This window comes from Diceros bicornis, chromosome 9, assembly GCF_020826845.1.
Source record: "Diceros bicornis minor isolate mBicDic1 chromosome 9, mDicBic1.mat.cur, whole genome shotgun sequence".
In the NCBI taxonomy this organism is placed as follows: Eukaryota; Metazoa; Chordata; class Mammalia; order Perissodactyla; family Rhinocerotidae; genus Diceros; species Diceros bicornis.
Window position 1 is genome coordinate 55,334,866 of NC_080748.1, and position 27,118 is coordinate 55,361,983.

Genomic DNA, 27,118 nt, shown 5'->3' on the forward strand with positions numbered 1-27,118 from the left:
CTGAGGGTTGTTTACAACAGTAGAGAGATTTGAATAGGAATCAAACTAAAATGAAAAGAAGTCATTGTTATGGGAGTATATGATAGACCTACAGAGCAATTTGAAACATAAGCTTTGTTAATTCAGTCTATAAAATCTACCTAGATCTAAGCTGTAATAGTGACTGGGGATTTCACATGTCTGACTGATTGCTAGAAGCTAAATTTCTACTCTGAATTTTGAATAATAAAAAATAACTAGTAGAAGTGGAAGTTAAGAGAGTGCTGAGACTTACCAGACACATTCTGTTCACTTCAACAAAGTAGATTTAGGAAAGGCCAGAGAAACGATATATATGATCCATAACCAGATGCTATAAAGTAATGGTGACTTTGAGAATGAGAGACTTAATAATAGAACAAACAATAACATCTAAAAGATGTTTATAAAAAAACTCTGTATTATCTCAATGGGAAGGAAAAAGTTGTCTAAAAAACTCAATTTGACTGGTTAGGCAGCTCTCTGAGCTCAGGGCAGTAGAAGGAATGCCATATATCAAGTGTAAACTGCATATAAAGAATGGTTCTCTTTTATAGCACGCCAAGATCAACAGAAAAGGATTTTAAAATTGATTTGAAGTACGAACATCAGAAAAGAAAGGCAGAACTACTGAGGTCTTGTTTGGTTTAGGTATTCTTTGGCAAGAAGAATGATCAATATGGCTGATAGAGAATTAGAGCTCTTTGGGGATTACATTCTTTAAATGAGTTTAAAGAATTTCAGAGTTCTAAAGAAAAGCCATAATCTTTGAGATGTCACAGAGAACAGGGATAAGTACAAGGCAAATGAAGATGGGCAGTTGCTGATTCAGTGCCAGGGAAATTGGCAGTAACTCTGATGCTGATTCCTAATAAATTCAAACGGAATGTTGAGCAAGAGGAGTATTGAGTTAGTGAGTAGAAAACAGTGAATAAGAGAACAGCATACGATTTTTAAGAAAAAAAGTCATTTCTAAGTAACTTTATTTTTAAAAATAAAGCTATATGATTGTAGACATGGTGCAAGGTAATTTCTACAAGACATTTATTAAACAAAGGATGGTGGTAGGCTTTAATATATTCCATCTGTTCTAAATTGTAGGGTTAACTGATGAAAGGGACTGAGTTATCTTTTTGTTATCACTGTTTCCTTTTCTTAGGGCTTTGTGTAGTTCCCAGCATATGTAGAGGGGGAGAAGTACATATTTTTAAATAGGTGTAATTACTCTTTATGGATAAACTAGAACAGTTGGGTTTGGAGGTGAATTCAGAACTGATTGAACCATCAGATTAAAAAACTGTTAACCAGGGGCCGGCCCCGTGGCGTAGCGGTTAAGTGCACACGCTCCGCTGCTGGCGGTGCCCGGGTTCGGATCCTGGGCACGTGCCAATGCACCACTTGTCAGGCCACGCTGTGGCGGCGTCCCACATAAAGTGGAGGAAGAGGGGCACGAATGTTAGCTCAGGGCCAGTCTTCCTCAGCAAAAAGAGAAGGATTGGCACAGATGTTAGCTCAGGGCTGATCTTCTTGACAAAAAAAAAAAAACTGTTAACCAATAAATTGTATACCTGAAATAACAGGAATATGATGAAAGATATAAACATTTTTATTTTGAAGTAATTTTAAATTTTTATAAAAATTACAGAAATTGTATACAGAGTTCCTATAAACCCTTTACTCAGATTCCACAGATTACATTAATGTTTCTGAACCATTTGAAAATAAGTTGCAGACATGATGCCCCATTATCCTTTAATACTTCTGTGTGTATTTCCTCAAAACAAGTGGATACTCTCCTATGTAACTGCAGTATGACTATCAAAATCAGGCAGTTGATATTGATCCGCTATTCCCATCAAATCCACAGACCCAATTCAAATTTTCCTGATTTTCACAATGATGTCCTATATAGGTTCAGAATCCAATCCAGGATTGTGTGTTGCATTTAGTTGCCTTGTTTCTTTGTCTTCTTTAATCTGGAATGGTTCCTCCTATTCTTGTCTTTCATATCTTTGACATTTATTTTTAAGAGTACAGGGCAGTTACTTTGAAATTATTCTTCAATTTGGGTTGTCTGATATTTTCTCATGATTTCTACATTTTTGGCACATATACCATAGAGGTAATGCTGTGTCCTTCTCAGTGCATCATTTCAGGAGGCATATGATATCAGTTTGTCCTGTTACTGGTGATGCTAACTTTTATCACTTGTTTTAGAGAATGTCTGCCTGGCTTCTGTATTATACAGTTAATTAATAACTATCTTATATTTATTAGTATGCTAATTTTGCATTTATTAATTAATAAGTAATGAATAAATATTTTACCAGGAGATACTTTGAGACTGTGTAAGTATACAGTTTCTCATTAAGCCTTTATCTATCAGATTTAGCATCTATTGAGGATTCTTGACTAAATTGATTATCACTTGGTAATGGTAATTAAAAAAAAAATTCCTCGGGGCCGGCCCAGTGGCGCAAGCGGTTGGGTGCGCGCGCTCCGCTGCGGCGGCCCGGGGCTCGCCGGTTCGGATCCCGGGCTTGCACCGCTTGGCGAGCCGTGCTGTGGCAGCGTCCAATATGAAGTGGAGGAAGATGGGCACGGATGTTAGCCCAGGGCCAGTCTTCTTCAGCAAAAAAAAAAGAAGAGGATTGGCAGATGTTAGCACAGGGCTGATCTGCCTCTCAAAAAAAAAAAAAATTCCTCTAACATTAGAGGCTTTCCTTTCCTCCCATTCATTCATTCATCTTAGAATGGACTGATGGATTTATATTTTACTCAAAAGGTTACAGTCCATTATTATCGTTTATTTTGATGCTCAGATTGTCCCAGACCTGGCCTTGAAGGGAACCCTTTCAAGTTGGCCCTTTTGTCCTTTTGATATGTCCTTGTCACTCTGAGCACTTTCTAACTTTCAGGTGGAACAAGATGTTCCAGGCTTATCTTTTATTTTTTGTGCCCCAGCCCTGTGTGTTCAGTTACTTCTCCAAGGAGCCCTGGTTCCTTTTAGTGAAAAGTCATATTTAGAACCAAGATCTGGGTGCTAGGGTGTTCTTTGCTACTAAAATACCATTGCTTCTAGGTCCTCTCAGAGGACAGAGCTGGGAAATATTTGTATGTATTATATAAATATACTGACACACTCATATGTGAATGGGTATACACACACACACACAATTATATGTTTCTATCTATATATTAAAAAGCATTCATTTACGTCAACACTTCTAATTCTAATCTAACACTATACAGTTTATTCTAGTGTTCTCTGTTATCCTCCATGTATTTGCTGTTTTACCCATTCCCCTTGCATATAAACAAACTCCTGGCCACCCCGGCTTAAAGCTCAGTCCCAGATGCACTGCTCCCTGCCCCCATCTGGCACACTGATCCTGGCCTGGCCCAGACGGAGCAACAGGTCTCCAAGGTGGGTAGCCACCTTCTTTCTAGTATTGTGCCAATTCCAGCTACCTTGTGCCAATTCCAGCTACCTCAGCCTCCTTGAACCCTGCTCTCTTTCTCCTCAGCTCATCGAGACTACTGTGCTCACTTCAGTTTGCCTTTCCTGCCCTGGCAGAAAGCTGGTATTACTGTTGGGCTCACCTACACTTCTGGGCTACCTGTTTCCCACTGTCTAAAAAGAACTGTCTCAGATATTTTGTCCAGATTTTTAGTTCTTTCCAGTGGGAGGCCTAGTCCAGTAGCAGTTATTCCATCCTGGCCAGAGGTGAAAGTGGCCTCAGTATTATTTCTTGACTTCCCACAGTGAACATAAGGATTTAGCTTTCCTTTGTCACCCTCTTTCCTTAACCCTCCCTCCCAGTTACAGAATACCTGCTTTCCTTTTTCCTAGTCTTCCAGTGTTGTTGTAGTTGTTGTTTATATTATTATGGGCACAGAAACATTATTCCCAGCTGAGCCATAGTTAATGTACTTTCCTTTTTAACCTTCTTTATTTCTCCAGACTTAATAATTGTCTCATTTTGCTTTTTGGTTTGTTTGCTTAATTTTCGCTCATATTTTTCTTTAGAAGCAGTATCTATCAGCCTAAATCTATCACTATCTATCCATATTGATTAAAAAATTTTTATTATGTTTAGAAGCCATAGAGTTAAAGAGAAGAGATTGGGCTTTATAGATTGCACTTGAAGTGCCACTTATAAGACATCTGAGCTTGTAGATTTAGATATAGAGTATCGGTTAACTTTGGATTAGCATGAATATATATAATTCTGGACTTTTTCATTTTTTCATAGTATTGAAAAAGTACTAGTTTATTCAAGGTGATTATAATTGTGGTTAATTATTTTTGGTAGTCAGTAGAATAATGCTGTTATTTAGATTGTTGCTCTATGCTACTGCCTTGGTGTACACAATTAGTAGTAGTAATGTATAAGCCTTGTGGCTCCCTTTCATTGATATAAACATGTTATTCTTACTTAGGAGGCTTCTGATTTAGCTTTCAAAGCGAAGAAAGAAATTTTTCATATTTCTGAGGGTAAAAACTAGGGTTGGTAACTTTTTAAAAACTGATTTATTAATTTTGCATATTCTTTTTAGGAAATTAAAGCCAATATTTATTTCTTTTTTTTTTTTTTTTAATTTTTATTTATTTATTTTTTTTTCCACAAAGCCTCAGTAGATAGCTGTATGTCATAGTTGCACATCCTTCTAGTTGCTGTATGTGGGACGCGGCCCCAGCATGGCCGCAGAAGCGGTGCATCGGTGCCCACCTGGGATCCGAACCCGGGCCACCAGTAGCAGAGCGCACGCACTTAACCGCCAAGCCACAGGGCTGGCCCCCAATATTTATTTCTAATAAATTCTGTTCATGAAGATAATTTAGGCTTTCAAACATGGAAGCAAGGATCTAATAACTTTTAATGTTAAAAAATATTCATAGGTAGCACATTTAAAAAATTTGTTACGATATATTATTTAAAACATCTTTTGCCTCACTGTGGGAGAGGAAAATGGAAGTTGAAAGTACATTATCCTGTACAGACAGCTAAACATTCAACCATTTGTCTCTTTTCCACAGATGGACGGAAACCATTTCCAATTAATCATGGGGAAACTAGTGATGAAACTTTATTAGAGGTAACAATAAAACTTGTTGGCCCACTTTTTCTCATTAATGTTCTTGTTATCTTTAAAACATCTCTAAAGATCACTCGTATAACATTTTCTCTGTATTTGGATCCTTCCTTGTCCTTGATCTCTTGAGAAAATTCAAAAAGAAAAATTCAAATTAGTGTTAAAAACCCTCAACAAATAAAGAGATTTTCAGAGCTCTTTATGTGCACGAGTATCAACTTTAAAAAAGACAAGAAAAGTATTGAAAGAGTTGCACATCATATTCCATATTTCATTGAATCCAAGATACCGTCGTTTGTATCTTAATCCTGATTTTAGAGATTTTTAAATTTATGAACAAATTGTGCGGCTTAGAATCAATGAAATGTGTAATTTTCAGGTTAAAAGTTTCTTAAAAGCAGGGGCCAGCCTGGTGGCATGGTGGTTAAGTTCACGCGTTCCGCTTTAGTGGCCTGGGGTTCGCAGGTTCGGATCCCAGGTGCGGACCTAACGCACCATTCATCAAGCCATGCTGTGGTGGCATTCCACATACAAAATAGAGGAAGATGGGCACAGATGTTAGCCCAGGCCAATCTTCCTCAAGGAAGATTGGCAACAGATGTTAGCTCAGGGCCACTCTTCCTCACCAAGAAAAAAAAATATATATATATATATACACTTAAAAATTATGAAACAAATTTGCATTCATCTTAAAAACAGTTTCTTAAAAGCATTTTAAGAAGGAACACTTACTGTGTCTTATACTTTTGTGCTAAGCAAGTTAGGCCACTAATTTCTGTTCATTCTTCTGGTGTGCTTTAAGTTATTTTTCATTTGGAAAAAGAAGTCTGCAGTATAACGTTAGTAAGAATTAGGAAAATATGAAACAATTATTTATCATTTGTGAGTAAAACACATGTTTATAAACTGAAAAGTTCTACATTTTTTTTCCTATAGGATGCCATAGAAGTTTGCAAGAAGTTTATGGAACGTGACCCTGACGAATTGAGATTCAATGCAATTGCTCTTTCTGCAGCATAGCTTGTCAATAAGGGAAACACCAAATACTGTATTATTTGCAACAAAAATTAAATTTCTGCCCTCATACACTAACTCAGAAATTTTGATATTTTCATTAACTTGACTGATTAAACTTTATGTGAATTAAATTTTGACTTAATCTGTGTTTTATATTATTTTTGCCCCAAATTAAAGCTGCTGTTCTGTTCTTCCCTTTCTTTCTTGTGCAGGATTTACTTTGATGACTAGCAATAGCTTTCTTATTCTCTTTAAATTTTATGGGAGATTTTGTATTGGGACACAGGAACAATTTCCATCTGCATAGTATGACTATATATTATATCATATATGTTAATGTATTTATTTAGCAAACATTTGTTGAGCATCTACTTGTGATGAGCTGTACACTGTTCTAGGTGCTGTAGTTACAGTGGTGAACACTATCAACAAGGTCCATAGTCATGGAGCTTATGTTCTTGTGAGAAGAGACAAATAAGAAATGCATTAATAAGATATATACCAGTGATAGAGGCTATGAAGAAAATTAAAGTTGGATTTGTGTTAGAGAGTGACTGGGTGTATACTTTAGATTTTGTGATCAGGGAAGGCTTCTATGAGGAGGTAACTTTGAAGTTGGGATCTGAATAGCAAAAAGTATCCAGTCATAGAAAGGTGGTGGGGAAGAGTAGAGGAAATAATGCAGAGTCCCTCACGTGGGGAAGTCTCCCTGTGTTGTAGGACCAGAAAGAAGGTTCATATGACCAGAGCATAGAAAGTAAGGGGGAAGGTAGCAAAAGATGAGGTCAGAGAAGGAGAGGCTTAGTGATACAGGAATATAAGAAATGGCATTTGGATTTATTGCAGGTGTGATGGTAAGCCATTGGAGGGTTTTAAAGAGTGACCTGATTTGACTTATAGTTTTAGGAGATCTCTCTTGGCTACTCTGGATAATATATTGGGGAGGAGGTTAAGAACAGAGGTAGAGAGACTTGTGAGGAGCCTACTGTATTAGTTCAGTGAGAGATGGTGATGGCTAGGTCTTAAAAGTAGTAGTAATTTAGATAGAGGTATGTGAGTGAATTTGGGGTGTGTGTTGAAGAAGGAATGGCCTCAGTTGAGTCTTAAAGGATAGGTGGAAGGCAGTGGAAAGGTGGAAGGATATTTGTAGAGCTGAGGCAAAACACAGGGTTGGTGTGATAGCAATGTCCTACATCTTTTTTGTGAGAGTATTGGTTATACAGGTATATACATTGATCAAAACTCATTGTTCATTTAAAATCTGTATTTCACCGTATACTATACATTTTACCTCAAAAAAAGGGAAAAAAACCAGAACAGAGTTGGGTTGGAATGAGTATAGAAGGTAGGAGAAAGACCAGATTGGTCCAGAATGAAGTTCTGGACTGATAAAATTGAGTGTAGATGTTTATATGTGATCCACTGAGTTAACATAGATTCCTTAAGTAGGAATGTAAGTGGTATTTTAGCAAGAGTAAAAGGACAGTGGCTTGCAGAATGGATTAGATCTATGTTATTCCAAGTGTGGTTACGTCAGTATTGCCTGGAACTTGTTAGAAATGGAGAATTTCAGACCTCACTCACCCTAGACCTACGAAATGAGAACCTGCATTTTCAATAAGATCCCTGGGTGATTCCTATGCATATTAAGTTTGGAAAGCAGTGGATTATAAAAAATAGACTATAATGAGGAAGGTCACTTTGGAAGATATTTAAATTTACCACCATTCTGTGGTGGAGAGGGCCTGAATGAAGTGATGGCAATAGAGATGAAGAAATAATCTGAAACAAGTTGATAAACTGTGTATGTACGTGATGCTTTGACATGCAATAACAGCAACCACTTGTTCTACTCTTTTGTTAAATTGTTTGTATTTTGTACTCACATCTATATTGTATATTATCTTAGATATTTTAAATATTCTGTAGCAGTTTTCTGCCTGTTGCCTTGCTGGATTTCTCTTACTATATAATTTCTTGATAGATCCTTAATCAATGGCATCTCACCAAGAATTTACATAGTTTCTCAAGTTTACTATGAGGAATACTAACTTGGCGGACTGTTATTGTGCAAGAAGAGTTTGAGGTCAAGTTACCTTTTGAAAACATTTAAAGTTAAGTTTAAAAAATTACACATATATTGGGTGGGAACCCGACTGCAGAACTACTCAGAGCTTTTTTTAAAAAAAAAAAAATTATTCTATGTATTACGAATATCATTTTCTAAACATTTTATGGAGCAACATGTAGGACGAGCATTCTTTTGCACACAGTTTAGCATGATAGTCCCTTTTGGAATACACCGCTTGAAAATTTTCTCTTGCTTCTCCCTTCTTAGGTTTATGTCTAGAATTTTAGTCCTTCAGCTCTGTTTTCTATAATACTTTGTGTAGTCACTTTCTTAAAACTTAGCACTTGTAGAAGAGATTAATGGTTAATTTTGTATGGAAACTTGTAGAGGGACACTAAGGGGGGTCAAGTTATGGGTCATTTCTGTATATTGCTGTTAATGACCATAACGTATTTGGGGGAAATGGAATTAAAATAAGAACTGAAACTTTAAGTATTTTTGCTTGGTGCACTTGTGGGAATTGACTAAACATCACCTTTCACTGGGTGTAATGATTTGCTTTAAATTATTGAAAGAGAGGAGCATTTATGAACTCCATAATATTTAACCCCTAATATTGTCCATGTTCATTTGTGACTAAAACAGAAGTTATCTGTATTATATGGTGAATTAAACTTTAATGTCTTAAATGAAAACCATCTTTAATTCTGTATAAAAATTATTTAAACAAATCTGATTTAAGTTTAGTTTCATTCCATCTTAGATTTGTGTACAGTGCTTATTAGGTAAGCTTTATACTTGGGTTGTATATAACCTTGTGAAAGATGACATGAGTGGAGCCATGTTAAAATGGAGCAGAGCAGCCACTTCAGGAGTTGCCTTTGCACATCTTATTTATCTTCCAAACTGGACCAAACTGCCAACATGCCAAGAAGTCAGTAAGGACGAGAATATCCTGTTTGTAAGGACTGATGAAATGGACTTTGCTGATGACTGAATTGCTAACCAATCAATGAAGTTTAAGTCTAGCCTTTTGCCTGATGACCAAATCTCAAGCCAATCTATGAAGTACAGACCTAATCTGACTTCATCTAGCACCGATGAACTCTTCTTTAATACAGCTCACCTCATCCTCCCTCTTCCCCATAAAAACCCTGAGCCCCTCTCCTGCAATCAGGACACTATTTGGGTTTCCACCTGAATCTGTGCTCCCCGAATTGCAATTCTTTGATCCCAAATAAACTCTTTACCTCTTAAACTGTTTCTGTTTTTGCTGGTTGACAACATACAACCTGCTTATTTCATTTAATGAAAACAATATAGTTTAAGAGAGATTTTTAGCCATTAATATTTGTCTAATACTATAGCTTTCAAAAGAAGCATCTGTAGGCTTAAGATTCCTATATTGGTGCTTGTAAGAAAATTGCAAGGGCTTGCCCTGTGGCCTAGGGGTTAAGTTCGGCGTGCTCTCCTTTGGCGGCCTGGGTTTGGTTCCCAGGCACAGACCTACAGCCTTTTTTGGCAGCCGTGCTGTGGCGACAACCCACACACAAAATAGAGGAAGATTGGCACAGATGTTAGCTCAGGGCGAATCTTCATCAGCCAAAAAAAAAAAGAAAGAAAATTGCAAAGACGTGTCTTTTCATCACTTTCTGAACTTCTCTATAGAAATTTATTTCTTTTAGAGAAAGCTTACATATATGTATACACACACATGCATATATATTTGTGTATATATGCATGTGTGTGTATATATGCATTACCTGGGAACTAACAAGTATCCACACACACACACATTCGTACTTTGAATAGGCAAATAACTGGTCTAAATTTTCTGTGTATGATTTAAATCCTTGACTGAAGTTAAAGTAAAACCTCTTTGAAAAGTTTGTAAAAAGTTTTTTGAGCTAATTTAGAAGACTTTGTACACACATACTTATAATGTTTTTATCTTACAAGATTCTCTGGTAAGATCTTAAAATGAGGTTCCTTGTGCTCTTAAAATTACTACTGAAAATCAAATGTAAAATATACTGAGTTTTCAGATTGCAGAAATTAAATTTTGTCATTTCTTTTGCTTCTTTTCGTTTCAAAATTTGACCTCTTAAGTGAATAAACTATTGTGATATAGAAGATTCATCGTCATGAAGGACATTTATTTTCTTTGTGTCAAAGGAGCCAGTTGATCAAACCAACCCACCATGCCTTAGTTTCCTGTATATTCTTACTTGTTTTCTTTTCAATAAAAAGTTATTCTAAATTTTTCTCTTGACTTCTTTGTTTAGGATAGTGGGTCTGAACCTGTGTGTTGCTTCCACCTACTTGATAGGTGGGAGTCCCCAGTGTGACATTTCCATGGTCCACACCCAGATGTTATATGGGAAGTTACATAGACAATAAAGGCTATATATTATGAGCATTACCTTATTGTCTAATTGATAGGGTGGTTGGGAATGCCTGCTTTAGAGGCATTAAATGTACATAACCTATACTGAAAGCTATTTTGCAAAATAGATTATTTAAAATGCTTAGAAATACATAATAAAGCCTTTCTAATCCACAAGACAGACATGAGTATAAATTGAATTATTTAAAATAAAAATCCACATGGTCGAGAATAAATCCCAAATGATATGAATGACACATTTTAATTGATTCAAACCTGTGTCCTTTATAGACATGTAAACATAGTTGGTATTTAAGTTATGTTCAATAGTGTATCCTTGAAGAGCTAAAGGATAAGATCTCTGTGTCCTGCACATGTTCTGTGACAACAAGATGAAACCAAATTGCTTGAGGCTTTGTTTGTATCCTAAACATGAATAACTTGAAACACATGCAAAGGTTGTAAATTAGACTATTCTTAAAAAATGTCGTAAAACCTGTCTGCTGAAAAGTTGCTTTACCTACTGAGAGTTTAACGACCGGTGGTAGAAGATGACAAAAGATTACGTTTGAATTTTCCTTTAGGGCTAAGCAGTAGAAAGTTGTTTTTCTTTAGTCTGCCCTGAATATTAAGTATTTGAAGCCAGCTGTTCCTCCCATCCCCCACCTCCACTACAGAAGTATACACATTTGATACACAGTTAATGGGAATGTTACATTGTTTATTATTTTTTACCATTGAGACCAAAGCATGATATTTCGTGGTCTGGGTATAATTTAAAACGTGCATTCTTCTGAGAAACTGATTTCTTTTATAAACAAAATGCAAATGCCTTAAATATTTCTTCATTTTATTATTATTATTTTTTAATTTTATTTATTTTTTCCTGCAAAGCCCCAGTAGATAGTTGTACATCATAGCTGCACATCCTTCTAGTTGCTGTATGTGGGACGCAGCCTCAGCACGGCCGGAGAAGCGGTGCGTCGGTGCGCACCCGGGATCCGAACCGGGCCGCCAGCAACAGAGCGCACACACTTAACCGTTAAGCCATGGGGCCGGCCCCTCTTCATTTTAATATAATAAGAATAATTGGTCTTATAGCTGTGTTCTGCTATGGCTTAATAATCAGGTACACGTGAAGTATTCAAGATAAGAGCACAACAGTACTGATTTTAAGAACTTTAGAAAGTATGGCTTATGGGCAAAATCAGAAAGAATGTTTAAAGCCAACTGTTCACCTTACTGTTTTAGTTTTTACCTTGCTCTTTTCCATTTTCAGAAGACAAGAGCCAAGTACCTGAGTTGCTACAAGTGTTCCAGTGAAGGCTTTTAGTTTTTCGCGGCTAGTAGTCGTCTATTGTTTCCTTACTGTGCGTGGAATGCCTAGAGAAAGTGACGTCATTAGCTAAATTAATAAAACATAAGAGAGAAAATGCTTAGGCCAATTCAATATCCTTCCAATATTAATTCTATAGTTGATACCTATGTAGATATTAGGGATTGTTGAGCAACTAACCTAGTTTTAAGAAGGGATCCAGTTGTTCTCAAACTTTTCCCTCTCAGGAGTCCCTTAACATTCTTAAAAATTATTGAGGAGCCCAGAGAGCTTTTGTAAGGGTTATATCTGTTGATCTATAAGTATTAGAGAGTAAAACAAATTTTAAGAATATTTATTAATTCACTTAAAAATAAATCCATCACTTGTTAACATAACATTTTTATAAAAATAACTATTTTCTTGTGGCCGGCCCAGGGGCATAGTAGTTAAGTTTGCATGCTCTACTTCGGTGGCTCAGGGTTTGCAGGTTCAGATCCTGGATGCCAACCTATGCATCACTTATCAAGCCATGCTGCAGCAGGCGTCTCACATGTAAAGTAGAGGAAGATGGGCACGGATGTTAGCCCAGGGCCAATCGTCCTCAGCAAAAAGAGGAGAATTGGCAACAGATGTTAGCTCAGGGCTAATCTTCCTCATCAAAAAAAACCCAAGAAAACAAAAAACCTATTTTCTTAAAAAAGTTAGTGATAACAGTAGCATTATTTTACATTTTTGCAGAATCTCTTTAATATCTGACTTATGGAAGACAGCTGGATCCTTCTATCTGATAATCAATGAAAATTGCTTACTGGAATTGGCAATTCAGGGAGTCCATGATACTCTACGTCAAAACAATTTCAGAGACAGTCATTTGAAGATGAGGACTGTGTCTCTTGCACACTATTTAATGATGTGCAAGAGTCTGGTACAGTGCTTGGCATACAGTAGGAGCCAGATGATACTCAGTAGGTGATTAAACTATACTGCAGTGGGCTGAGACATGAACAGTAGGTGAAGATATGGATTCAGGGAGTACAGACACCCCCTTCAAGGCACTTGGTTGAGAAAAGGAGAGAAATAAAGTCATAGCTTGGTGTGGGGTAGGATCAGCAGAGGGCTTTCAAAAGAATGTTACTATGTGAGGAATGGAAAAAAAAAGGGGGGAGGGGCCGGGCGGCCCGGGTTCTGATCCCAGGCGTTCACCCACACACTGCTTGTCAGGCCGTGTTGTGGTGGCGTCCCATATAAAAGTGCAGGAAGATGGGCATGGATGTTAGCCCAGGGCCAGTCTTCCTCAGCAAAAAGAGGATTGGCATGGATGTTAGCTCAGGGCTGATCTTTCTCAAAAAAAAAAAAAAAAACAGCAGAGAGAAATAGAGAACACAGGAAAGAAATGGGATGATTGAGGGACCTAAGTGGGGGGAAGATGAATATATCTAGCAGAGCATTTCAAACTTGAGCACATGAGATCCCAGATCTTGTTAAAATGCAGATTCTGATTCAGCCATTAGGCGTGGAGCCTGAGACTGTGCATTTCTAAACAAGCACCCAGGCTGCTGGTCTAAGGACCCCACCTTGATTAGGGCTATTCTAGAACACAGTTGAAGAGGTGCCCTTGGGCAGGAGGAGTAGACACCTCTTCCACTGAATTTGGAGATCCTGGCTGATGGAACTTTTTATCAGAGAACATTTTTTTTTCTAATATCCAATGAGTACACTTTCCCACTCAGTGGCTATTTCATGAGAATTTTTTCAATAGAAAACCTCTGGCCTTAGTAATTTAGAATTTCAGTGTTCTCACAATGCTTGATTGATAGCACTATACTGAAGTTATGGCATAAAATATAGTGGTTCTATCAAAAAAAAAAGATGATTAGGATCTCTAACAATTATCTAAATGTCATTGCTTCATGAACAGAGCTCAGAGTCTGGGGTTGAACATAGTTTGATTCTTGGCTCTGACTGAGTGGTCCTGGGCAAACTATTAACATCTTAACTAAAAGTACCCTCATGCAGGATTGTCTTTTGTGAGAATTATAAATGTAGTACATGAAAGCCAGTACGCAAAAAATAGTACCTATTATTATCACAATCACCCCAGGGGTGCAATAAGCTATATTGAACGTAATTTCAAAGTTTGTTTCATAAATCATTGGATTCACCTAGTTTTCTAAAGGATTTAAATAAGAAGATGGAATGAATAGATCACATTTCATTTCCATGTGCAAGGGAACTGTGCATATTTCTTCTGTAACTGGGAAATAGTTTAACTTTAAAAAATTTCAAAATAGCTGAAGTTAGCAGACATGCAATTTAGCAAGGATGATTGGAATTTTGGTCTTTCCTGTAATAATGCTATACCCGAAGCATACTGCTCATTAAGAAAACATTTTTAACTGAATCTTTTACTCCTGAGAGCCAAGAATGCTGTTTTTCTTTTTGATAGCTATGTTTACAGAATCTGAATCACCCTAAGCAATTATTTCAACATTTCAAGTTATTATTAATATTTATGCTTCATTTATAGCTATCTGAATGTCAATGAATTTCAGTATGGTGCTGGAGTGACAAAACAAGGTCAGATAAGTTCAATATAGGGTTATGGTATAAACCTATTTTAATTTTTATTACAACTGCTATGAAGAAAAGTAGGATATAATATCTCCGTCTTTTACAGTTGGCCTTCCTATGCTGAGAACAGACCCCTGAGCTCTGGAAATCTGGAGACGACTCATCAGTGCCCATGTCTGGGTGTGTGTGGCTGACCATATCTCCGGGGAGGGGGTCGGCAGCACAGAAGGTAATAGTTCTTTGACTATTTTATATTGTTACTTTGAAAGCTCCAAAGTATAATGTCTCTGTTTAGCTTCCTTCGGGAACACATGCAGATGGAAAGAGGTGAGTTGGAGGTTAAGAAGTAAATACTGCAACTGAGATAAAATTAAGTCAGTTTTGCTGACTATCCCCAGGCATATTTAACCGGAACTTTTATTGTCAGTAGCCACAATATAGCAAATATTTAGCCCTCTCTTATCAATTTTATGATCACTGTTGATCTCTTGCACTGGGAAATATGCCTGGGTGGTAGAAGATTGTAAGATAGCATAAGGCATGTTGTAGTCTGTAAGGTGCTTTCACATACGAGGCTGTGAAGGCATCCGGAAGTCCCAACCAAGCTACTCAAAGCCAGTTTTAGTTTTGGTTTGCGGGCCCAGTGTTATTAAGATCCTGCTGGACTTTGCTTTGAAAAGTTTTTCCTCATTCTTTTTCTAGATCTTGTAATTGTCTGTAAGTACTAACTTCATAATTCATGCGCCTGCTCTAGTCATGCCTTTAAGAGCTTTAAGAATGACAAGCCCAGGGATCCTTTCAAAGGAACCAAACTAGAAATGGATGCTTATGGCAGGTGTCAGGTTGATTTACCACCACTCTCCTAACCTGATATTAGATCTATTCAACAGACATGGCGGTAAACATAGAGGGTACTAATGTCTGATTTTGAAAAATTTAGTTATACATAAGAAGAATTTATTTTGTCCCACTGTGTTGGCTGAATAAGTCATGATACCAATTAAAAGCAGATCTGAAAATTAATAACTCCTGCTTTTTTGATTTAGCATCCAATAAACTTTTCTCTGGCCACTAGGGCTTAATGAACGAAACACCTCTTTGGCAAAGAATTCTTCTGGCATGAAATATTACCGTAAAAATTATTTTGTTGTACAAATTAAAATGAAAGATTAATTTTACATTGTAATTATTTTGAAAATATGAAATTTCTACAAGCCACTAGAAGACCAAAAATAATCTGAAGTGTCTCTAAAATTTGAACTAAACTTAAAATATTCTTAGCATTTTATTAGGTGCATATTTATGTTTGACTTTTTTTTGATGAGGAAGATTGGCTGTGAGCTAACATCTGTTGCCAATCTTCCTCTTTTTGCTTGAGGAAGATTGTCCCTGAGCTAACTTCTGTGCCAGTCTTCCTCTATTTTGTATGTGGGATGCTGCCATGGCAGGGCTTGACAAGCGGTGGGTAGGTCCATGCCCAGGATCCAAACCCGTGAACCCTGGGCCACCAAAGCAGAGCGTGGGAACTTAACCACTAGGCCACTGGGCCGGCCCCTGTTTGACTTTTTTGGAACCAGCATTTATGTATCTTTGTATCTCTCCTAGCTAGCATAGTACCTTGGAAACTCAGTAAATGTTTATTGTTTTTGTTTTTTGTGTGTGTGAGGAAGATTAGCCCTGAGCTAACATCTGTTGCCAATCCTCCCCCCGTTTTTTTTTTTGTTGAGGAAGATTGGCCCTGTGCTAACATCCGTGCCCAATTTCCTCTACTTTATATGGGATGCTGCCACAGCATGGCTTGATAAGCGATGCATAGGTCCGCCCCCGGGATCTGAACCTGCGAACCCAGGGCCGCTGAAGCGGAGTGCGCAAACTTAACTACTATGCCACTGGGCTGGCCCCAGTGAATGTTTATTGTTACTCTGTAAATATTTGTTGATTAGTTAATTTTCATTTTTTCCCCATGTTAATGTTTTAGCTTTCCCAGTCATGAGTTTTTCCACAGATATAAATTTGGAGATTAAAAGAAATTCTAGAAGGACTATTCCCATCAAGGTAAAAATGTTTTGTAATTTCCAAGGCAGAATCAGAAAAGTCAAGGTATTTTTTAATAACTAAATTGGTAATTTATTTTAGCTGTTGTCAAGTAAAGTTTTTCTTTCAAAACGATGAAGACCTTGGCTATTGAAGTTTACCAATTTAGATTTGTTTTTATAGATGTTATAAGAAAATAAAAAATACTGAAAATCTGATGGTGGTGTAATTAGGAATAAAACTTTGGAAAGTGAAGTGACGGGTAAATAACATTTTTCCCGGCCCATTCCACCACTTGGAGGATAAAGTCGGTTCATAAATGCAGATGATACCCAGGTGTCTCTTGGGTATTCCTAAATCTTTGACCTTTTGAGTTACATTTCCTTTAAGTTTCAAATAGAATGCTTTGTATGACCATTCCAGGCTTCCCCAAGTATCTCCAAGGATTCTCAAGAGGTATGTATCTCCAGCCACCTCTGGTTCAGTTGTATTCTTCTGCCAAATTCTGAGTTTCTGTTTCAGTGTCTCATCTGTGACAGACAGTGACCCTTCCCAGGTAGCACTTTGCCTCAGGCTGGACATTAATATCCCCTCCAAGGCACCACTAACATGAATCGATGTATCCAACTTGACTGAAGGTCTCTACACTTCAGGAGAGAATTAGAATATAGCAATGTCCACCATCACCTTAAACCTATACTTTGAATATAACTATTCCTGGAATCTAAGGCAAAAAAGTTAAACCCAAAACCCATCTGGTTTTGTTCATGATTCTTGTGAGCATTCTAAATGGATCCCCACGTTCAAGGAAACCCCATTACCTCGTTTCACACAAAACCTTCTGACTGAGCTGCGTCCAAGGCCGGCCTCTTCTGTGATTATTTCCAATCCTTGAGGGAGCATCCCACCTGTCTCCACACAGACTGAGATTTCACGGCTGTGTGGGAACTCTGAAGAACAGCCAAGGGCGTCATTTCATAGCCCTCTGTAAGGTTTCTTCACACATCATGAACAGAAGAGTGAGGTTGGTTAGAGACCACTGTGATCTTACAGCTGAGGCCCAGACTAGTATTAGGGGTAAACCTAGGAGCACAACTTGGGTCTCGTGTTTCCCAGGCCAGTCCATTTTGTAGTTTTTGAATCCTTTCCTTTTTTTTTTTTTTTTTCACTTTTTTTTTTTATTGATGTTTTAATGGTTTCTAACATTGTGAAATTTTGGGTTGTACATTTTTGTTTGTCCATCACCACATATATGACTCCCTTCACCCCTTGTGCCCACCTCCCACCCCCACTGACCCTGGTAACCACAGTCCAGTTTTCTCTGTCCATGTGTTGGTTTATATTCCACATATGAGTGAGATCATACAGTGTTTGTCTTTCTCTTTCTGGCTTACTTCACTTAACATAATACGCTCCAGGCCCATTTGAATCCTTTCCTTTTTGAAGCCAATATATTATTATTATTATTTTTTTTAAAGATTTTATTTATTTATTTTTTCCCCCAAAGCTCCAGTAGATAGTTGTATGTCATAGCTGCACATCCTTCTAGTTGCTGTATGTGGGACGCGGCCTCAGCATGGCCGGAGAAGCGGTGCGTCGGTGCACGCCCGGGATCCGAACCCGGGCCGCCAGCAGCGGAGCGCGTGCACTTAACCGCCAAGCCACCGGGCTGGCCCTGAAGCCAATATATTATTGATATCCATAAAGTATTCACAGAATAGGGAGAATGAAGGAGCTATTAAAAAAATTGTAGTTCGAATTTTTAAAAGTTTCCTATAATGGATGGGCTGGTTCCTTTCTGGGTCCAGTTTCAAAATGTAAACAAAAATGGCCTTTACAATTCTAAAGTATTAATAATACAGTAAACACAGTGCTTAGGTTTTTTTTCCTGCCTTTATAGTAGAACAATTTGAGCAGATAATATGCTTGTTGCTCTTTTCAAGTAAACTTAATGAGAGGTCAGGTAGAACTTCTCTCCCAAAACATAAAAACATGAAGAAAAAAATATGATTTAGAGAAATCTGGACTTTATTTTTATCTTTGATTATCGTTACTAAAGATACCTTTTTAGGGAAAATACAGAGTTTATTTTACTCATTTCACTGGGCTTCAGGAGGAGAAGTTTAGTAAACACACATTCTCTCTTCTTTCCCAGAAGCCCCAATAGTTTATTTTAAAGCTAATTCTAGGGTAAGTCTTTTTCATCTCATTGCTATCACTTAGTGAATTATAATGTGGTTTTGCAATTCTGGCTAAAAAGCTGGAACTTAACAAAAAAAAGACTTAGATTTTATGGTAAATAATTTGAGTTCAATGATAGGAAACTCTTCTACATGTTAAAAAAAAATACCCCAAACCCCAAAACCCTTAAGATCTTTACAGTAGGAAGAAAATAACCAACTGCTCTTCAAATTACGGGGTTGGTCCCATGTTTTGAAAGTTACCATCTCAGTTGATCTCTTAATGAGATGTCTGTGCACACAGAGGGAAGTCGATAAGAACCAAGGGCTCCTAGTCTATCCCTCCTCGGTTAGCCATCCAGCAGATTCAGAAGACAAATTGAGGACCCCTGCCCTCATCCACTGGGCAAAGCACTCATCATTATCCCAAGGGTGTGCTGAAAGCCTCTTCAAGGTTTGTCTGCCTTTTGGGGGAGTGATAGAACATGGGATTCAACATGTGTTTTTCCCCCTTCCGCTTCCTGGCACATCCACATTCCCCCCTCTTATCTTCATTTCTGAATCATTATCTGTAACAATCTGGCTTCTTTTTTCTCTCTGGCTTTCGTTTCCTAATACGGAATTGAATCTACCTTATTGAATATCATTATGTAAGTACTGACAACATCATAATCCTCTAATTACTAACATTGAAGAATATATTTTGGTGGGTAGAGATGGAATAATTAGGACTTTATCATTATATATGTACATTTTTTGTTTGCATGACTGTTACTTTTTTTCAGCTTTATTGAGATATAATTGACATATAACATTGTGTAAGTTTAAGGTGTACAATGTGATGATTTGATACACATATAATTGAGAAATGATTATCATAATAAGGTTAGTTAACACCTCCATCACCTCATATAATTACCATATTTTCTTTTTTTTGTGTGTGGTGATAACACTTAAGATCTACTTTCTTAGCAACTTTCAAGTATATAATACAGTACTGTTAACTATAGTCAAAATACTGTACATTAGACCCCCATAACTTATTCATCTTATACCTGGAAGTTCGTGCCCTTTGACCAACATCTGCCCATCACTCCCCCATCCCAGCCCCTGGCAAGCCCCCCTTCTACTCTCTATTTCTATGAGTTTGGCTTTTTTAGATTTCACATATAGGTGAGAACATACAGTATTTGTCTTTGTCTGTCTGACTTATTTCACTTAGCATAATGCCCTCAAGGTCCATCCATGTTGTTGCAAATAGCAGGATTTCTTTCTTTCTCATTGCTGAATAATATCCCATTGTATATATATATACCACATTTTTCCTATCCATTCATTTGTCAATGGACACTTAGGTTGTTTCCATGTTTTGGCTATTGTGAAAAATGCTACAGTAAACTTGGGAGTGCAGTTATCTCTTTGAAATAGCGATTTTGTTTTCTTTGGATATATACCTAGAAGTGGAATTGCTGGATCACATGGTAGTTCTTTTTTTAATTTTTTGAGGAACCTCCATACTATTTGCTACAGTGGCTGTGCCAATTTACATTTCCACCAACAGTGCACAAGGGTTCCCTTTTCTCCATGTCCTTACCAACACTTATCTCTCTTTTTTTTTTTAAAGATTTTATTTATTTATTTATTTTTCCCCCTAAAGCCCCAGTAGATAGTTGTATGTCATAGCTGCACATCCTTCTAGTTGCTGTATGTGGGACGCGGCCTCAGCATGGCCGGAGAAGTGGTGCGTCGGTGCGCGCCCGGGATCCAAACCCAGCCCGCCAGCAGCGGAGCGCGGGCACTTAACCGCTAAGCCATGGGGCTGGCCCGTTATCTCTCTTTTTGATAATAGCTATTCTAAGAGGTGTGAGGTGATATCTCATTATGGTTTTGATTTTCATTTTCCTGATGATTAGCATTGTTGACCATCTTTTCATGTATTCTTGGCCATTTGTATATCTTCTTTGGAAAATGTCTATTCAGATCCTCTGCCCATTTTTTAATCAGATTGGTTTTTTTGCTATTAAGTTGTATGAATTTCTTACATATTTTGGTTATTAACCCCTTATCAGATAGATGGTTTGCAAATATTTTCTCCCATTCTGTAGGTTGTCTTTCATTTTATTGATTGTTTATTTTGATGTGTAGAAGATTTTCAGGTTGATGTAGTCCCAGTTGTTTATTTTTGCTTTTGTTGCCTGTGCTTTTGGTGTCATATCCAAAAAATTGTTGCCAAGACTGACATCAAGTAGATTTTTCCTTGTGTTTTCTTCTAGGAGTTTTACAGTTTCAGGTATTACAATTAATTCATTTCAGGTTAATTTTTGTAAGTAGTGCAAAATAGGGGTTTGATTTCATTCTTTTGCATATGAATATCTAGTTTTCCCAACACCATTTATTGAAAGACTACACTTTCCCAATAAATGATCTTGGCTCCCTTGTCAAAAATTAGTTGACCATTTATACATGGGTTTATTTCTGGGTTTTTGATTCTGTCCCATTGGTCTATGTCTTTTTATGCCAGTGCCATATTGTTTTGATTACTATAGCTTTGTAATAAAGTTTGTAATCAGGAAGTGTAATGCTTCCTGCTTTGTTCTTTCTCGACTGCTTTGGCTATTCAGGGTCTTTTGTGGTTCCATAGAAATTTTAGGATTGTTTGTATTCTATTTTTGTGAAAAATACCATTGGAATTTTGAAAGGGGTCACATTCAATCTGTAGATTGCTTTGGGTACTACGGACATTTTAACAGTATTAATTCTTCCAATCCAAGAACATGGGATATCTTTTCATTTATTTGTGTCTTTTTCAATTTCTTTCATCAATGTCTTATAATTTTCAGCACCCAGTTCTTTCACCTCCTTGGTTAAATTTAGTTCTAAGTATTTTATTTCTTTGATGCTATTATAAACAGAATTGTTTTCTTTATTTCTTTTTCAGGTAGTTGGTTGTTAGTGTAAAGAAATGCAACTGATTTTTGGTATGTTGATTTTGTATCCTGCAACTCTACTGAATTATTTTATTAGTTCTAAATTTTTTGGTGGAATCATAGAATTTTCTCCATATAAGCTCATATCATCTGCAAACAGAGACAGTTTTCATTATATTTAATATATTTTTTCATATACCTTCTAGGGGTGACTTTTCCTCTTAATTAAAGTGTTATATAAGCATGAAAAATATACATGCAATCCAGATTTTGGCTCTCTTTGAACCCACTAGGGTTGATGCTTTCATGAACCATAACCAACCACAGTGCAAAATTCAAATCTTTCAGTAGAAGAATTCCCACTGTACCTGTCTCTTCTTGCAGTTCTTTCCAGCCACCAGGTCCCTTCTCTTTTATAATCTTTGCCCCAGGCATCATTCAGCCCAGTTCTCTCCCGCCCCTTCCTCCTCAATAACACAGAATAACCTTTTTCTCTCAATTCACCCTAACTCTTCTCTACTCTACCCTACCCATTTGCTTCAAGAAACTTGGGTCTGGGGGCCGGCCCCGTGGCTTGGCAGTTAAGTGCACGCACTCCAATACCGGTGGCCCGGGTTCGGATCCCAGGCGTGCACCGACGCACCGCTTGTCAGGTCATGCTGTGGTGGCGTCCCACATACAGCAACTAGAAAGGATGTGCAACTATGACATACAACTATCTACTGGGGCTTTGGGGAGAAAAAGGAAAAAAAGAAAAGGAGGAGGATTGGCAATAGATGTTAGTTCAGGGCCTGTCTTCCTCAGCAAAAAAAGAGGACGATTGGCATGGATGTTAGCTCAGGGCTGATCTTCCTCACAAAGAAAAAAAGAAACTTGGGCCTGAATTACACTTCTACTGTACTATACTTCTAGCAAAGCATTAACTAACAAAGCCAGTCTCTCCCTGTAGAGCAGTTCTCATCTGGGGGTGATTTGGCCTCCAGGGGACATTTGGCAATGTCTGGAGACATTTTTGGTTGTCACATCTACAGGAGTGCTACTAGCATCTAGTGGGGGGAGGCCAGGGGTGCTAAACATCTAATGTACAAGACAATGCCCCCAGACAAAGACATCTGGCCCAAACTGTCAATAGTACTTCCGTTGAGAAACACCGTGGTAAAGAAATTCTTGTATTAGCTTCAGTAATCAATGGTATTTTCTACTCTGCTACTATCAGTGTTTTATTACTGCTGTGCATTAGGAGTTATAAGTTTTATACAGACACACACTCCAGTCGATAAACAGTTGTTGAACACTAGGTATGTGTCAGGCACGGAGCCAGGCACTCCTAAGTTGCTCACGGTTCTATGAAGAAAATACGTAGACAATATAATACCTCATGATTGAAGGGAGTATGATTACATAAAGAAGAGACACCTAATGTAGCCAGGATGATCTGCAAAGATTTTTTGAAGGATTCTAGGAAGAAAGAAGCCTGAATTGAGCCTGGAAAAATAAGCAGGAGAAAGCCAGGCAAACAGAGGTAGAGAACCACATGTGGTTAGGAAGTGGGCAGGAGCAAATCCAGAAGGATGCCACTTAATGTGCTGGCAACCATCAGATGGTCCTTAAAGACAACTGGGAGTGCTTGAAGGAGGAGTTAATTGGGGGGATGTGTTGGTAGCATGGTAATATTTATATTTTAGAAAGTTCATACCATTTCTGAAATCTAGCTGAGAGCAAATGAAGGCCTGCCCTAAGGTACTGGAAATAGAGATGGAGAACAGGGGCCAGGTGAAGAGATATTTAGGAGACAGATGGACAGGACTGGGAATGGGGTGGACATCAGGGTGAGAGACAAGACATCTAGCATGACCCCAAATTTTAGGCGTGGTACCATTTACAAAGTCAGGGAAGGGAGGAGGAGGATGAAGTTTGTGGGACGAGATGGGAAGTAAAATTTGGACATATCTTTGTGTCACACAAATTTTTTCACTTATAAAACTAATATATATGTCTAGCAAAAAATCCTGTAAAGGAGAGAGAAACATAAAATCTCCATTTGGAAATAGCCAGTGCTAAAATTTAGTGTTTCTTTCCCCCAATTTGTTCTATGTGGAAAAATTACGCATTTTAGAGAAACAATCACACATTAGGGTGCTTTATACATTGTTTTTTTTCACTCTGCTCTATATTTTTAAATATCTCCCTGTGTCCTTGAATATCCTTTTACATTTTTAATGACTGCACAATATTTCACTCTACAGGAGAACCATAATTTACCCCACTGTCCCTATTTTTAGAGCTTTAGATTGCTTTGGGATTCTCATTTTTAACAAATTATGCTTGTTGCCCTCATAGGTTGAGTTCTCCAGAAGCTGACAGATGGCGTTTGAAGTGCAAGATATTTATTAGGGATTGACTCCTCTGAAGCAAAGAGGGGAAAAGTAGGAACGAGCAAGGGAGAAGTTGAACTGTGACAAAGGCCCACAGCAGACCCCACGTCTACGGAAAGGGCTCATCAGAGGTGTCCTGTACTGGCTGGAAATGACTGGGCTTTTATATAACCTCAAGTCACTCAATCACCATGTGAGGGCTGCTCTGGGAGGGCCATGACTTCAGGTGAGGCTGTGCTCTGCAGCTGAGGCTGACCTCAAAGGGGCTGACAGCTGGAGGCTCTCTGCTGACCATGCTCCTCCTCTAAAGGGAGGTTTTGTTAGCGCATCTCTGTGTCCACCGTAGATGCTCATTTTGCGCATATGTCTTTGCTGGTATCCTTAGGATAAATTCCCAGAAGTGGAATTGCTGCAATAGAGCAGGAGCATTTAAAAAACTTTTAATATCTATTGCCAAATTATTTTTAAGACTGTACCACTTTCTCCCACCAACAGTTCATTTCATCACTAATGTATAAGAACGTGACAATTGTACTGTTTTTAAATATTGAAAGGTACCTCAAATTCTTTTAGAAAATAAATAATATTGTTTTTTTCTTTTTCTTCAATTTTTTTGTTTTTTGTGAGGAAGATCAGCCCTGAGCTAACATCCATGCTAATCCTCCTCTTTTTGCTGAGGAAGACAGGCCCTGAGCTAACATCTATTGCCAATCCTCCTCCTTTTTTTTTTTTTACCCCCAAAGCCCCAGTAGATAGTTGTATGTCATAGTTGCACAGCCTTCTAGTTGCTGTATTGTGGGACGCGGCCTCAGCATGGCTGGAGAAGCGGTGTGTAGGTGCGCGCCCGGGATCCAAACCCGGGACGCCAGTAGCAGAGCTGGAGCACTTAACTGCTAAGCCACCAGGCCGTCCTGGAAAATGAATAATATTCTTGATGTTTTATCGTTGTGAATTTCATTTTAAATGCCTAAGACAGGTTATGGGCCGCCCCCGTGGCTTAGCAGTTAAGTGCGAGTGCTCCGCTGCTGGCGGTCCGGGTTCAGACCCAGGGCGCGCACTGACGCACCGCTTCTCCAGCCATGCTGAGGCCGCGTCCCACATACGGCAACTAGAAGGCTGTGCAACTATGACATACAACTATCTAGTGGGGCTTTGGGGGAAAAAATAAATAAATAAAAATTAAAATAAATAAATAAATGCCTAAGACAGGTTACCTTTCTCTATAAAGCTGTATTTCTCTTTCCAGAAGGATAAAACACTCTAATGACTGATTAGACTGATAGGCGGCAAAGAACTGAATTTGGGTCTTCTGAATTGCAAATTTGCAACATTAAAGAGATAGAAATGGCTGGTGCCTGAACTGACTTGAAACAGAAATTTGCAATACCCCACAGCTCTTTCCATGTGAGTATTGGAGCAAATAAATGAAATTCTCATTTATTAGGAAAAATCCATATTTGACATACTACTGTAAGAGAGAGACTAATGGGAAATAACCATCATTTATTAAGTGCCTACTCCATGCCAAGCAATGCCCTGGGCTTTTATATACACCATCATATTTCTCACAACAACCCTTTGAAGTAGTTATTATCACCACATTTTTCAGATTAGGAAATTGAAGCTCAGAACGTTTGGTAACTTGGTAACCTTAGTCATTCAGATTCTCAAGCCTGTGCACTTCTTACCATCCTGGGCTGCCGCCCCCAAAGCTATAACTCAAGTTACATAGCAGTAGCTTTAAACAATATAGTATATGTATTTAATAACTGTAGTAATAACTCTCACAAAGCTTGTGGAATGTCTGTCCTTCTACTGGACTGGAAATACATAGGATTCAGTGTTTAAAATGTTTTCATTTTTGTATCACTTATGACACCTAGCACTTTACACACATAAAGTGCTTATTAAATATTTAACAGAAGAGGTCTTGAATAGCCAGGAAGAAATATCTTCCCAGTTTCTTTTATCCTTTCATCCTCATTTTGGGTTTGGCCTGATCCTGGTGTAGCCAGGAGGCAAAGAGATGATCGGGTGAATGGCCTCCCACTTCGGCAGGAACAACTCCTCTACACAGACCCACTGATTACAGACAGTGCCATGAAAAAAGAGTTGAAGGAAAATAAAACTAACAAATAAAAACCATCCTCTAGAAGTCACCCCCATCTGGAAGAAAGCTGGTGAAGTCTTCATTCAGAAGAGTAAATGAGTTCTAATCCAGCCTTTAGATCTAATTTCCAGGTAACAGGAAATGCAGAGGAAAGAGAAATATGTGGAAGACACTAAAAGAAGCCATAAGACAAATCCAGAAGGCTGCCTGGTTTCTTTAACAAGACAATGGCATTCTAAAAAAAGGGGAGGGGGGAGGGGAGAAGGAGGAGGCTATTCTAGGTTTAAAGAGATGTAACCAAATACAATGTGTGGTCATTATTTGAATTCTGGTCTGAGTCAGCTCTAAAAGACATTTTGGGATCAGCTGGGGGAATTTGGGTCTAGATTGGGTATAAATTGATGTTAGGTAACTAATTGTTAGCTTTAGTTAGGGGTGAAAATGTAATATGTTATGTAGAAAAGCGTCCTTTTAAAAACGAGATGTATATTGAAATATTTAGGGGTGAAATATATCTATCTTTAAGCAGGAAATATAATAACGATCTTTTCAGCAAAAAAGGTGGTGAAGTAAATAAGGCAAAATATAAACAACTGTTAAATACAGGCGCTAGGTTTTAGCTATTTATCATATTAGTTTCTCTGCTCTACGTTTGAGGTCGTTTTTCATCAAGAGTAAACAACCATCACAGAATCATAGAAAAAAATCAAACAATCATAGGAAAATAAAAAGGGAGGGTTGCTTCCTTTGCAGGAGTAAGAACCGATCTTTATCTTCCTCCAAAGGTGACGCCATCACGTGTGGCCTGGATGCGACTTCAGGAGCATTGAGCGAGGTCCCAGGGAGCCTAGACGGACAAGCAGGTTTCTTTCCGAAGATCTGATTTTTGTGTGAAAAGAATCCAATCAGCCAACCCACGAGTCTCTGACTCTCCCGCCCTGCGCATCTACCCAGGACCCCTGCGGATAGCGAATAACCTGGCACCTCACTGCCCTTGCAAGTACCCAACCACAA

General features: G+C 38.1%; 1 protein-coding gene across 2 annotated transcripts in view; it reads left to right on the forward strand.

Moving 5' to 3' along the window:
• Positions 1-6,322, forward strand: part of UCHL3 (ubiquitin C-terminal hydrolase L3) — a 46,542-nt gene extending 40,220 nt beyond the window's left edge. For both annotated transcript variants that reach the window (XM_058548314.1, XM_058548315.1), the window contains 2 exons: positions 5,060-5,118; positions 6,052-6,322. In XM_058548314.1, the coding sequence (XP_058404297.1) occupies positions 5,060-5,118; positions 6,052-6,135 (143 nt within the window). In that variant the 3' untranslated portion in view covers positions 6,136-6,322. The remainder of the gene's footprint in view (positions 1-5,059; positions 5,119-6,051) is intronic.
• Positions 6,323-27,118: the final 20,796 nt, after the last annotated feature.